Source organism: Dipodomys spectabilis, unplaced genomic scaffold (genome assembly GCF_019054845.1).
Source record: "Dipodomys spectabilis isolate Male_0828 unplaced genomic scaffold, ASM1905484v1 ptg000365l, whole genome shotgun sequence".
Lineage (NCBI taxonomy): Eukaryota > Metazoa > Chordata > Mammalia > Rodentia > Heteromyidae > Dipodomys > Dipodomys spectabilis.
In genome coordinates this window covers 4,164,718-4,179,443 of record NW_024871042.1, presented here as the reverse complement: position 1 = coordinate 4,179,443, position 14,726 = coordinate 4,164,718, and the positions used below count along the sequence as shown (strand labels likewise).

The window sequence follows — 14,726 nt, the reverse complement described above, 5'->3', positions numbered from 1 at the left end:
CACACTTTCCTGCCCAAGCTGGCTTCAAACTATGATCTTCAGATCTCAGCCTCCTGAGTAGCTAGGATTACAGGTATGAGCCACTGGTGCCCAGCTGACCTCAGGACTTTTGCCTTTGGCTGGATTCCCCCCCCTCCCAAAGTTGGCATTCTACCCCTTGACCCACACCTCCACTTCTGACTTTTTTCTGGTTAAGTGGAGATAAGTCTCATAGACTTCTGCTTACGCTAGCTTTGGTCCTATGTTCTCAGATTTCTCAGCATCTGTGTGTTTTATATTGAAGTATAGTTGATGTATAAGAAGCTATACATATATGTACTAGCTGATGAGTTTGACACCCATTGCTACAGTTGAGATAATGAAAGTAGGCATGCCAATTGCATTTTCTTGAGGTTTATATAAAGCACAGGGCCTATGTATATGAATATCATATGCTTTCTTACTTTTTAAATGACTAAAACAATAAGGTTAAAATATTTGACCTTTGTTGCTGGTTTCTGAAGAAGCTTCCAAAAAGCTTCCAAGCTATGGAGGTATTATCATGTTGGGGCAATTGATGCCTCAGAAGCAGACCTCAGGGAGAAAACTCCTCTCTTCTCTCTTCTCTCCCCTCTCTCCCTTCCTCTCCTCTTCCCTCCCCTCCTTACCTCTCTCCGTTCCTGCTTTCTTGGAGATTTTTTTTTTTTTTTGTCAGTCGTGGGGCTTGAACTCTGGGCCTGGGCACTGTCCCTCAGCTCTTCAGCTCAAGGTGAGTGCTCTACCACTTGAGCTACAGTGCCACTTCCAGTTTTCTGGTGGTTTATTGGCGATAGGAGTCTCACAGTCTTTCCTGCCCGGGCTGGCTTTGAACCGAGATCCTCAGATCTCAGCCTCCTGAGTAGCTAGGATTACATGCGTGAGCCACCAGCACCCGGCTTCTTGGAGATTCTTATCTTCAATTAACCACAAAAAGCCAGAAGTGGAGCCACACATCAGTGTTGAGCAAAAGAGTTCTGGGACAGTGCCCAGTCTCAGAGGCCAAGCCCCGCTACTAGCACACATAAGAAAGGAAGGAAGGAAGGAAGGGAGGGAGGGAAAAAAGGAAAGAAGGAAGGAAAAAAAGAAAAGAACAAAAGGAAGAAAGAATGGAAGGGAAGGAAGAAAAGGAGAAAAAGAAAGAGAGAAAAGGAAGGAACCAAGCAAGCACTTTCCTAATGCAGGTACTAGTGACACACATAATTCTATCTGATCATAGGCTGAGATCTGAAGACTTGGGTTCAAAGCCAGCCTGGGTAGACAAATCCTTAAGACTCTTATCTCCAATTAACAGCAAAAAGCTAGAAATAGAGGCATGGTAGAGCACCAGCTGTGAGTGAAAAAGTTGATGGAGAGCTGGAGGAGATGGAATTCAAGCCTCTAGTACCAGCACCCCACAAAAAAGACTTACTTTCCTGTATGGCACATTTCTGTCCAACTCTATTAAATAAACTTTTATGTTAGACAGACCCATGATTTCAGGACTGCCATATTCTAATAGGCAAATAATTTTATTTGTTTCAAAGTTTCCCTAGGCTCTAAATTGGTTTAAGGATGGATGCTACCTATGTGCCCTACAGGGAAGATGAGAACATTTATAAAGACAACATTTATAGCAATAAAATGGAGCAACCACAGCTGATTCAGCTAAAAAAAAAACTATTGGAAATCAGAAGGAAAAAATAACATGGATTTAAGGAGTCCCTAAGTTATAAAATGCTTATATTCTGCATGCTTGTAAAAAATCTTTTTTTGTTTTGTTGGTTGTGGGGCTTGAACTCAGGACCTGGCCACTGTACCATGAGCTCTTTTGCTCAAGACTAGTGCTCTACCCCTTTGAGCCACAGCTCCACTTGCAATTGTGTCATGGTTAATTGGAGATAAGAGTCTCAGGGACTTTCCTACCTGGGCTGACTTTAAACTGAGATTCTCAGATCTCAGCCTCCTGAGTAGCTAGGATTACAGGCATGAGCCACCAGAGCCCAACTAAAAACACCTTTTCTTATAGAAATATTTAAGTAAAGAGATAACACATTCTGAACCTGTCACTGCCTGTCTTAAATAGAGCGCTAGTTAAAGAAAGAACTACACTTCTAGAACTACAATTCCCAGAAGACCTCAGTGCAGGCTCCTGGCCGGATGCAATCTTGGCTCCCAGCAGTGCAAGACCTGCTGCTGTGGATTCTACACTATGGCTTCTCCTAGCAAGGCAGTGATTGTTCCCGGGAACGGAGGTGGGGATGTGGCCACCCACGGCTGGTATGGCTGGGTGAAAAAGAGGCTGGAGCAGGTAAGAGATGCAGGCCTCACGGCTCTGGGAAGTTGGCTTGGAGCCGTGGGGGGGGAGGGGGGACGATGAGGAGGAATACTCAAGAACGAAGTTAGCACATGTGTCTGTCCACCTCCAGCAGAGACCTATGTTTCCATTCCTCTTTTCCGCCACCCTCTCCTAAAGGCCAGCTCTAGGGGCCAAGATTTTGATTGAGAAACTGCCTAGAAGACTACTCTTGAGAACTCTGTTGTTAGACAACAAAAACAACACATCCTTTTTCAAACTACAGAAATGAGTCCCCACCCTTCCCCCTATCTACTGTCAGTTCTGATTTGGGACTTCTCAAATAATTTTACATCCCTCTTCATTTCTTCCTGCTTTCTGTTTTCTAAATATGAAGTACATAATATTATATAAAGGTTGTATGTAATGTGTGTAGATTATGAAGCTAATGTAACAAATCACCCAACTTCAAAACAAAACAAAAAGTTACCCCTGTACTGGAAATCAAACCCAGACCCTCAGGCTTGCAGGCACTATTTCACTGAGCTATATCCCTGGCCCAGACTAAATTCTAGAACATTCTCAATATTTTCTGGATGACTATGTCTCCCATTCCATTTTCCTTCCACCTTGAAATGCCTCGTTTGCTTGTTTTTTAAATTAAAATAGTTTTACAACTCTTATGTATGCCCTTCAGGCAGTATGTCATTTAATTTGGCTCCTATGTGAACCTTATGAAAATTCTAGTATATTTTAAGTTGCCTTGTGAATCTTGACAAAACAAAGAACTCTTCCATAATCCAACAGTAAAACTATTTCCTGGCTTGACCTCTAGAATAGAATTTCAGGGTGGTGGCTGAACTCTATGAACAGAGCTACAAACCAAAAGATCAGGGCTGGAGCTGTCCTAGAGAATGGGATGTCTAACTTCTCTACCATGTTTCTGTATTATCTGTCTGGAATTCAGTGTTTGGCTCTAAGTCAGTCTATCTAGAACACATTCACTTTTGCCTTGTCTACAAACAGGTGCTTTCAAGAAAAATACCCATGTGCAAATGTAGATACAAGTCTCTGTAGAGGTCTACAGAACGGGCTACATAGAAAACTACAGATGGACTTTATGAGGAGAGATTATATGTCCCTTGTAATTGTATAGCACTTAACCCACTTCCTTTCATACTGTAAACAAACTGTGAATTGACAAGGACAAATCAAGTGTCACATTTCTTATTAGCAAAGTTTTAGTTGCAATTAAGCTCTTTATTATAGCCTTTTTTTCCCCCCTCATATCATAGATACCTGGTTTCCAGTGTTTGGCTAAAAACATGCCTGACCCAAGTAAGTTTTAAACTTGTTTTAAATAGCCTTATTTTGTTGGGTTTTGGTCTCATCTTTTTTTTTTCCCTCCTCTAAATGATTAGAGAACAGGAAAATTGTAGAGAACCCCAAGATAAATATATACCTAAGAATGAATAAGGCAAGTAGACTGGGGAGGAGGGCATAAACCAAAAAAAAAAAAAAAGGAAAATTCTAGTAAAGAATATTAAAAGCAACAGAGTTTGATAACATTTAATTTTGAACTTTGCAAACAACTTGGCTTTTTTTGCTCTTAAGTATACATTTGCAGGCAGAATTTATGGTTGTTCCATTTGAGACAGAGATATGCTTAAACTATAGACTCTATTTGAGAACCTAATATTTTAAAAAATGAAACTTTACATCTTTTGTTTTGGATATGCTTCTGAGCTGCTTCAGGAAAGAATGAATATATACCTGAATTGTAAATATTTTCAAGAATATTTACATGAAAGCTTTAGAGTTGAGGCCAGGTGTGGTGGCACATACTTGTAATTCCAGCACTGAGTGAGGGCTTAGGTAAGAGGATTGAAAATTTAAAATCAATTAGGACTGTCTGAAAAACAGCTTTTTAAAGCTTTCAACCAATAACTCACAAATTCCAGGCTCTGTTAAAAACAACCTATCTCCCATTGTGCTTGCACATTTTAGAAGTTGTGAGCTGCTGAATGGTCATCTGTTAGAAAGGTGGGGTAGTATTACATGGAGGTTATCCATATCAAGTGACAGACTTTCTTTATCCTGAACCACAGTTACTGCTCGAGAGTGCATCTGGCTGCCCTTCATGGAGACGGAGCTGCAGTGTGATGAAAAGACCATCATTATAGGCCACAGTTCCGGGGCCATTGCAGCCATGAGGTGTGATTCTTATTGAACTGCTTTCATGGGCTCCAGCCATCTTGCTTAGGAAATAACTAAATACCTTAAGTTTTTGTTGCAGAGAAAATAGTGCTGTCTCACCAAAGTAGAGCATAATCTCTTATTTCTTCCTTGTTTGGTTAGTGAATTGAAATATATATTACCTTCCTGGGAAGCAGTGATCCTTTAAAATCTAAGTGGTCCCAAACCCCTGCAGTTTCTTGTCACTCCAGTCTTGTGTCTCCGCCTCTCTCCTTCTGTCCTCCCAGCCTGACTTACTGACCTCATTGTAGTTCCCAGAACATGTCTAGTACATACCTACTATATCCTGCTCTGAGCTTTCTTAAGTCTTTGCTTCAGTGTCCTCTTGCCTAACCATTCTACAGAAAACAGCAGCCTCTGCTTGCTCTTCTTTTATTTATATCGTATTACCTATAGCATTTTTAACACTCTGGCATCCTATTTATTTCTTGTCTGTCTCATCAATAGAATGGAGGCTTTGTGAATGTGGGACTTTGTTCATTGACACTGAAAATCCAGTGCTTAGATGAGAGCCTGGCATATGAGATGCTCAGTAATACTAGATAGAGGATGGGAGCTGCTCTCCCCTGTTACTTGTAACCACCTCACCCCTAACACAGTCCTTGAGGTTCCTGGACACATTCCTGATGCTCTCCATTAGAACATCACATCTTCTTCATTAGCATGGAAGGTTAGGGACTCACCTGGCTGAGTAAGCCTATCTGGATTGGGCTTCTTTTCTGTTTCCTAGGCTAGATGACAATGAGTTTTTATTTGTATAACTGCTTATCCTAAGTGGTCAGTCAGGATATCTTGTGTTAGGGAATCATCTCTGGGCAAAGCTATGGGAATAATAATGTTTTTGGTATAGAGCTGCCAAATTATGGTATGTTCATATGAGAGATCCCTTTAATGTTGAAATCTGTCCTAATCCAGACTAGCTGAATTTTTCTTAAGCCTGGTAATATGTACTTTGTTTTAAAGGTCCTTGAATTTATTGTAGGATTGTCAACAATCATCTAAGAACTGATATCTAAGAGAGACAAGAAGAAAAATGTGTCTGTGTATGGATGTTAGGAAACAGGAATGTGACATACTCACTGAGGACCACCCTGGATGACCTATTATTTAGCAAGGGGAAACTGTCATTACAATGTTTAGTGCTAGAGCTGAGAATATGGCTTGCCTAGCATACATGAAACCCTGGGCTTGATTCCTCAATACTACATAAATAGAAAAAGCCAGGGGGGGAGGAGGTAAGCGGGGAGGATTGGCTGGGGGGCCGGTGGGAGGTTAGGAAAGGATGGGAAGGGGAAACAAAGGAGGAGGCTACAATGCTTGATAAGAAATGTACTCATTATTTTGCCCACGTAATTATAACCCCTCTGTTCAGTATTTTCACAATAAAAAAATAAAAATTAAAAAAAAATAAATAGAAAAAGCCAGAAGTGGTGTTATGGCTCAAGTGGTAGAATGCTAGCCTTGAGCAAAAGAAGCTCAAGGACAGTGCCCAGGCCCTGAATTCATGCTTCAGGACAGGGGGTGGAGGGGCAATGTATAGTGCTGGTGGGTGTTTTTTTTTTTTAATTGTTATTAAAAGGTGATTATAGAGGGATTACAGTTACACAAATCAGATAAAGTGTACATTTCTTTTTGGACAATGTCACCCCTTCCTTTGCTCTCCCCGAGTTCCCCCTCCAGAGTCCCCCCTCCCAATCCCAAACCACAATTTGTATAGTGAATTTTCAGTGTAGTATCTAGTGAGTTGTTTTTGGTAATGGTCTTGTGGTTTGAAGGTCTAAGCACTATCCCTGAGGTTTTTTGCTCAATGCTAGTGCTCTATACTGGATCCATATCTCTACTTCTGGCTTTTGGGGGTTAATTGGAAATGAGTCTCATGGACAGTCCTGCCTATGATTTTGGACTTCAATCCTTATCTCAGCTTCTTGAGTAGCTAAGATTATAAGCATGAGTCAATAGCACCAAGCCCTTGTAGACCTTTCTGCCCAGGTCACCTTCAAATAAAAATCCTCCAGATCTTAGCCTTCCAAATAGCTAGGATTACAGGTATGAGCCAGTGGCATCCAGTAAATATTTAAAATTATATTAAAGAGATTTCTTATAAATAAAGTATTTGTTTAAGAAACATGAGGAGATACAAGACAATCCCAGGTGATAAACAGTAACAGCATCTCCTATCTCCACTTTTTTTCTCTCTAAATATTTTTTTATTGAGATTAAGTGATTACATAAATTTCATGGTACTGTGGTATAGTTAGCTAAAGTTACAAACACATTTTAACCTTTACAATGATAATCATCATTATCTTAATCTACAAAGCTTATGAACTCTATGAGCTTTTATAAAACTATTTCTTCCAAATCTGGTGATATGTTCATTTCTTTCTTTTTGCTTAGTGTCAGCTGTTTCCTCTTTCGCTCTCATTCCCTCCCTCCCATCACTACCCTTGAATTGCTTAGTTCACTTTCATCAATGTCCAGTGCAGCTGATGAGTTCTTCTGCTGTATTTTTTCACCAGTTTTCCTCTGATTCTGTGCCCTCCTCCTAACTTCCCCCAGATGTGCATGTGTATCCACCATATATGAGGTAAAGAACTTAGAGTCATCTAAAAATGATACGACAAATTAAGAAGAGGTCCTTTGTTTCCTTGTCTTTGGGTCTTCTTTTCAGTCTGTATGTTATTTTATGCATCTATGAGGAGGTCCTTGGGTACTATAAAAACCTCTTTTGGTTTCACTGTGTATGGGTATCTTGAGTTTACTTTGTCATATCTCATTGTGTTTTTGAGTCTAACATCCATATATCAGGGAGACCATGTGCCATTTGTCTCTCTGATCCTCGCTTATCTTGCTCAGAATGATTTGTTCTAGTTCCATTCAGTTCCCTGCAAATGCCATTATTATATCCTTTCTAATAGCTGTGTAAAATTCCACTGTATATAGGTACCACAATTTTGGGGTTGTTTAGATATCTTGGCTATTGTGAACAGTGCAGCAATGAACAGGTGTCCTTGTATCCTGGATCCTGTTGCTCAGAGTAGATGCCTAGGAGTGATATGGCTGGGTAATAGTGTATGTCTATGTTTAGTTTTCTGAGGAACATCCAGACTGCTTTCCAGAGTGGTTGTATTAGTTTACATTCAACTGGTTTTTTTTTTTTGTTTTTTTGTTTTGCCAGTTGTGGGGCCTGAACTCTGGGTCTAGGCGCTGTCCCTGAGCTCTTCAGCTCAAGGCTAGTGCTCTACACTTGAGCCACAGCGCCACTTCTGGTTTTCTGGTGGTTTAATGGAGAGAAGAGTCTCATGGGCTTTCCTGCCCAGGCTGGCTTTGAACCGTGATCCTCAGATCTCAGCCTCCTTAGTAGCTAGGGTTACAGGTGTGAACCACTGGCACCCAGCTCTAAAATGATGAGTTTTAAAGCAGTTTATAATTTGTTGTGTAGATGTAACATTTTACATTACATTTTTTTCTCCAGGTATGCAGAGACGCATCAAGTATATGCTATTGTATTGGTGTCTGCATACACATCTGACTTGGGGGATGAAAATGAGCGTGCAAGTGGTAAGTCTGAGATCAAATATCTAGAAAAACTTGCGCTACACATACAGCTGTCTATTCAGTTTCTAAGAGTTATTATTTTTCAGATAAGCTTTTCAAAAACTCTAGCATATGAGAAAGAATTGCAGAGGACACTCAATTTATTGAAACACAATGACAAATGAAACCTAAGTTTACTGATTCTCAGTCCAGATTAAAACTAGTTAGGTTTTGACATGTTTTATTCTGTAAAATAAAATTTGGTTTTATCAGGGAAAGAAAACAAGACAAAAAGTCCAAAGTGCTGGCCTGAAGCTCAAACATGAGTTGCTGTTTAAGCTGGGCCAGAACCACACACTTTTGATTTAAGTTGGGTACATTGAGAGATTGCAGACCTCTTTTCAACTTAAAGTCTAAATCCTAGATAGCTAGTTTTTTTGAAATTTTTACTCATTTTTCACAAGTACCTTGGTATTCCTACAAATCTGAAAACAAAATAATATTTCTAATTCATGTAGGCTTTGATTTTCTGTGTCTGTAATGGTCTTCACGTAAGTATTTCCAAATGTCTAAAATGTTATTCATGACATTGATAGTTTTTTCTCCTCTGTGTAGGATACTTCAACCGCCCCTGGCAGTGGGAGAAGATCAAGACCAACTGCTCTCACATCGTGCAGTTTGGCTCCACTGATGACCCTTTTCTTCCATGGACAGAACAACAAGAAGTGGCAGATAAGTTGGATGCCAAATTACACAAGTTTTCTGATCGAGGTCACTTTCAGAACACAGAGTTTCATGAACTGATTAGTGTGGTTAAGTCTATGTTGCAAGTACCAGAATAGTCAGGATAACTCCTGCTATCTTGCATCCCAATACAGGGGAAGACTAATAACATCTACTACCAGACCATTAATAGATATAATCAACCAGTTAAGCTTCAAAAGTGCCTGGAATACTCTCAAGTCTCATTGTTCACACAAAGTTTCAAGCAACATTTTCATTTTCCATAGAATCTAAAACTTTCCCGTATTGCTATGAACTAGACCGTATTTTCCCCATTTGATAACAGATAAGGACAGTTAGCCACTCTATTCAAAGTGAGTAAGTCAGAAATGAAACCCAGTCTTCCTAATTCTCAGTCTAGATTAAAATTTAATTTTCATGTATGTTCTAGAGTGGGACTCTTACTCCTTAAAATACAACTTGTTTTGTTTTGGGGGAAGATTGTTTTGACAGAAGATTCAAAGAGCTGGCTTAGAGTTTAAAACACAAGCTGCTGTTCAAGTTAGACCAGGATATTTAGCCCAAATTCACACATTCACCAGTGATCCTCCCTTGTCCTTAGGTCCTTTAGGCAAGTTGAGACAGACTGACACATAGGATTCTGAGTCATGGATCTGCTAGGAAACAGAAGCACAGTGTATTAACTGCATTCCAACTTTTTGTAGGCCAAGTCTGGTATTAGGGCCATGTGGAAAGTTCATACCATGTGGAAATGTAACAAGGCACTTTCAATATTTTTTTCCCTCAAGGGAAAATTCATATGGAAACTCAAGGAAAATATTCATCATTCACATGGTGGTTTTTTAATTCAGGAAATATATAGGCATCTATATGTAATCCATATGTATGTGAGTTATGTCCAGCCCATATTCATATAGATTATGGTAGCTGGCAAAACAAAAAAACAAAAACAGGGGCTGGGAAGGTGGCTCAGTGGTAAAGCATTGCCTTGCATGTATGAGGCCCTGGGTTCGATTCCTCAGCACCACATAAGCAAAAAGAAAAAAGCCAGAAGTGGGCTGTGGCTCAAGTGGTAGAGCGTTAGCCTTGAGCTGAGGGACAGTGCCCAGGACCAGAGTTCAGACCCCACGACCGGGCCCCCCAAAAAAAACCCCACTACAGGATAAAGAACAATTTATCCATTTGTGATCTTGGTCATAAACCTTAACTTTAGCAAGTGCTTTTTATATTATAAAACTCAAGAAAAGCCTAAAATAACCAAAATGAACATGATGTAAAGGATTGAAAACATGGGAACAGTTTAAATGTCATTAATCTTATAAATTATTTATCCTTTCTGGTTTTTTTTTTTTTTTTTGGTCTGGGCCTGGGCGCTGTCCCTCAGCTCTTCAACTCAAGGCCAGCACTCTACCACTTGAGCTACAGCGCCACTTCCCTATTTATCCTTTCTGTATTTCAAGTTTTGTGCTGTAGAGTTCAGCCTCTTAACTATATGAAGATCTTTCATTCCAAGATTTCTCATCTGATTATAAAAAAACCACAAAAAACTTCCTTTTTCACTTTCCCAACATGTTGGCCATTGTGATGTCCAAATATTGCCTCAAACAACATCCAGTGAATTCTGACTTGATATTTGCAAGAACCAGAGTATAGAAATGTGACTTCCCACTTTACCCTTAAAGGTGATGTGGCCTGAGAAGCTTTTTTGGTTTCTAAGTCAGGAAAGATCCTCTTTAACTTGTAACTCTTTGGAGGATGGGAATTTCACTAGTTATAGTGTAGTGGACATCCTTATTTTACTTTATCCACCTGGGGATTACTGAATTTGTTACCAATTATTTAATAAATTTTGTAACTATGTAAAAAGTAAATAGATCAATTGAATAATAATTTTTTACCAAACCTGTACTCAAAGTTTGAGTCTACTTGAAATATTTCCAATTAGTAATTCTATTACTCTCTACCTTATTTTCCAGAAGTCTAAAAAAAACTACAAACTTACACAATAACAATAGACCACAATGTTTCTTTTCCTTTGTAGGAAACCTTCTCCCCTTAATATATAATTTAGCCAGGCTAAAGTGGCTCGAGCCTATAATCTTAGCCACTTAAGGTAAAAATGGAATTACTGTGCTTTCTTGCCGATCCTCAGATCTCAGCCTCCTGAGTAGCTAGGATTACAGACATGAGCCACCTGTGCTGGGATTGATATATATATTCTTAAGGTTCATATCAATGGAAGCACAGTGGCTGGGCACAGTGGTGCATGCCAGTAACCCTCAGTGACATCGGGAGGCAGAAGGAGGAGTATCATAGCTGAGGTTGGCCTGGGCATACTCTGAGCGTTTACCTTGAAAATAACTAATGCAAAAAGGGGCTAGAGGCATGGCTCAAGAGGTAGGGTACCTGCCCCTTCCAATGCCAATATCTATCTATCTATCTACCTACCTATCTATCCTGATGTTAATGATTGAACAATTAAAACAGTTGAATTCTGCCCAATCTGAACAGTACCCACAAGCAGTTAAAAAATTAAAAATTTAATCATTATTATAGAAAATGCTTTTGGGAAGCACTGCTCTAGGGCACACTTTGCATCCACACCTAATTTAAAATAAAGAGAAAGCAAAGCCAGGTGCTGGTGACTTATACCTGTAATCCTAGCTACTCAGGAGGCTAAGATCTGAGGATCATGGTTTGAAGCCAAACCAGGCAGGAAAAGTACATGAGACTCTTATCTCCAGTTAACCACCAAAAAGCCAGAAGTGGAGTTGTGGCTCAAGTGGTAGAGTACTAGCCTTAAGCAAAAGAAGCTCAGGGACAGTGACCAGGCCCTGAGTTCTAGCTCCAGGGCTAGCATTAAAAAAAAAAAAAAAAAAAAGCAAGTGACTCCATTTGAAATTACCTTTTTGTCAGGGGGAGAGGAATCCTTGCCTCACATATTCTAGGTAAGTGTTCTACCTCTGAGCTACATCTCCAGCCCCTAAATTGGTTCTTTTTGGTTAATGTTCTTAGTTGACCATAAGTCTATATAAGATTTATTCACTGCCAGTCTAAATCAGAAGGTTCATGTGAAGAGCCACATAAGTATTCATTAAAAACTAGAATCATGGACTCAAGAATTGTTTAGCTCTCCATGGATCACCATTTGACATAGAGGGGCCTCAACACTCTGGAGAATATTGTCAGTTGAACTAAGTACCTAATATTATATATAGATTGACTAACTTGAATTTTTACTGTTGTTGTGAGTCCACAATTTATTTTACTTCTGTAGGATACTTAATCTAACTGTATATCAGAGGTGCTGTATTTTCTTTCTCCTTCAGTTAATGTTCAGAATAATAAAAATGATATGGGAAAATCGTTTGAAGCGTCTATTTATTTTAATGAGGCAAGGAAAATTTTTAGTCACTGATTGTAAATTTAGGAACTCAATTTCTGCTTATTAAAACACAATACAGGGGATGGGAAGGTGGCTCAGTGGTAGAGTACTTGCATTACATGCATGAGGCCCTGGGTTCGATTCCTCAGCACCACATAAGCAGAAAAGGCTGGAAGTGGCGCTGTGGTTCAAGTGGTAGAGCGCTAGCCTTGAGCTGAAGAGCTGAGGGATAGTGCCCAGGCCTAGAGTTCAGGCCCCACGAATGACAAAAACAAACCAACAAAAACCCCAAAATATAGTCTATATTTGGAACCCAAGTTGGTTCCCTCTCCTAACTTTCCTTTAAATTTCAAACTGGTGTTAAGATTCAGCCCCTTGGTAGGGTACTCTGTGATTCCATGTTGGCTTGGATACAGACATTTTTTTTTTGTTTTTCTGGTGTCAGAGCTTGAACCTCAAACCTCATGCTTGCTTGCTCTGCTAGCACCCTACCACAAGCTTTTAGCCCTGGACATAGAAACTTTGAAGCGTAGTTTCAAGGTGAAATTACAATAGGTGTACTGCTATTTTCTGTGCAACAGTAACCTAGTATTTCCATATGCCTAATGCCCAGATCTAAAAGTGCCATAACATTTTTCAAAAAAGACAACAAATCTAAATATGTAGGAGAACAATGGTCTCTAGTTGACCTCTCAAAGTATGAATTGAAGATGAGTCTATTAAATGATTAAACAGTCTCAGTTCTGTCTACTATATAACAAGATAACACAGACTGATGATTTATCAACAATAGGAATTTATTTCTCAAAATTCTGGAGGTTGAGAAATTCAAGATCAAGGTGCTGAGAAATTCATTGATGAGGGTCCCCATTTGGGTTCTACGATGGATATCTTCTGTGTCCTCTCACAGAAGAACAACAACATGTCTCTTTGGGCCTAATTTTATAAGGCACTAATTCCACTCAAGGACTCTACCTCTAAATACCATCAACATATGAATTTGGTGGTGGTGGTAAGGGATATCCTAGCAAATATAATTATGTCAAAGAGGGAAATTTATACTCCCTTTACAATGAAAATGAGTCTTAAGGGACTGGGAATGTGGTTCAGTGGTACAGTGCTTGCCTAGCATGCATGAAGCCCTAGGTTCGATTCCTCAGTACCTCATAAACAGAAAAGGCTGGAAGTGGTGCTGTGATTTAAGTGGTAGAGCTCTAGCCTTGAGCAAAATAGCAGCTCAGAGTTAGTGCCCAGGCCCTCAGTTCAAGCCCCAAGACTGCCCCAAATCATTAATATTTATGCAGTGAAAATATATCCCTTGACAGTAGTCATCATTTGGGATTGGGCTAAGTATATGGCAGCATAATCCTCTGAAAGAATAATACTGATATAAAATGGAGTAGTATGTAGAAAAGACGTTCTACTCATCCAGTCATGCCCGAAGTTTGCATACATTCCTGCATCTCTGCTCTTTCTACCTTTACCACTTTTAGTTTCTTCTCAATGAAACAGAGAGAAATTAAGAAACCCAAATGGTAGTAACAAACCCAATAAAGAAAGTTTCCAAGCTGGGCACTAGTACTCATGCATGTAATCTTAGCTATTCAGGAAGCAGGTATCTGAGGATCAAGGTTCAAAGCCAACCTGGGCAAGAAAAATCCATGAGGCTCTTATCTCCAATTACCCAGCAGAAAACCAGAAACGGTGCTGTGGCTCAAAGTGGTTGTGCTAGCCTTGAGCAAAAGGAGCACAGGAGAGTGTCCAGGCCCTGCCCCCCCACCAAAAAAAAGAACAAAAAGTTTCCAATGAAGCCCTTAATTTAAATAAGTCTGGCTAATTATCTACTTATTTTTTATCGGTGAAGATGATTGAACTCTGGGGCTGGCACTGTCCCTCTGCTCTTCAGCTCAGGGCTAGTGCTCTACCACTTGAGCCACAGCGCCATTTCCAGTTTCCTGGTGGTTTATTGGAGAGATTAGTCTCATGGGCTTTCCTGCCTGGGCTGGCTTTGAACCGTGATCCTCAGATCTCAGCCTCTTTAGTAGCTAGGATTATAATCGTGAGCCACCAGGGCCCAGCTTGATTATTATTACTTTGGCTCTACTGAGGACTGAATATTGAATGAAAGGTATTGCACTTTATCACTTAAGCCCATGCCCTAGCCCTAAAATGAAAACTTGAGTGCTTTAATCATTACCATAGTAGTAGTAAATATAGGTTTGTTGTCTTCTTTTTCCTTGAACCAAGTCTTGAAACTTCAAAGATGTGGTTTTCCAGAGCTTCAATGTATTTTATTTGTTGAGGAATGGATTTCACTGTTCTGTTTCATTTTCTGTTGGCTACTCTTCCAATATAAATTTAATCTTCATAAATAAAAAAAAGTCTTCATAGCAGCAAGTCTGTATCCATTACTGTGAAGTATATTTTCAAAGAACTCTGATGTTCCATCATGAATTATTCGGTCTCAAAGTAACTTCATTTGAAAATGTTTAATAAAGTTCATAGTTCTGTATT

The 14,726-nt window shown here is 39.6% G+C and overlaps 1 protein-coding gene across 1 annotated transcript; it reads left to right on the top strand.

The window, feature by feature from the left end:
• Positions 1-2,117: 2,117 nt before the first annotated feature.
• Positions 2,118-9,305, top strand: Rbbp9 (RB binding protein 9, serine hydrolase). Its single transcript, XM_042666551.1, has 5 exons — positions 2,118-2,305; positions 3,586-3,628; positions 4,399-4,504; positions 8,022-8,107; positions 8,699-9,305. The coding sequence occupies exons 1-5, from the start codon at positions 2,207-2,209 to the stop codon at positions 8,923-8,925; spliced, it is 561 nt and encodes a 186-aa protein (XP_042522485.1). The 5' UTR covers positions 2,118-2,206; the 3' UTR covers positions 8,926-9,305.
• The last annotated feature ends 5,421 nt before the right edge of the window (positions 9,306-14,726 follow it).

Excerpts from the sequence above, each read along its gene's own strand:
- Rbbp9 (XM_042666551.1), top strand. The coding sequence starts at position 2,207 with ATGGCTTCTCCTAGCAAGGCAGTGATTGTTCCCGGGAACGGAGGTGGG. Across the intron at positions 2,306-3,585 it reads TGAAAAAGAGGCTGGAGCAG|ATACCTGGTTTCCAGTGTTT; the intron begins GTAAGAGATGCA and ends CTCATATCATAG. Across the intron at positions 3,629-4,398 it reads TAAAAACATGCCTGACCCAA|TTACTGCTCGAGAGTGCATC; the intron begins GTAAGTTTTAAA and ends CCTGAACCACAG.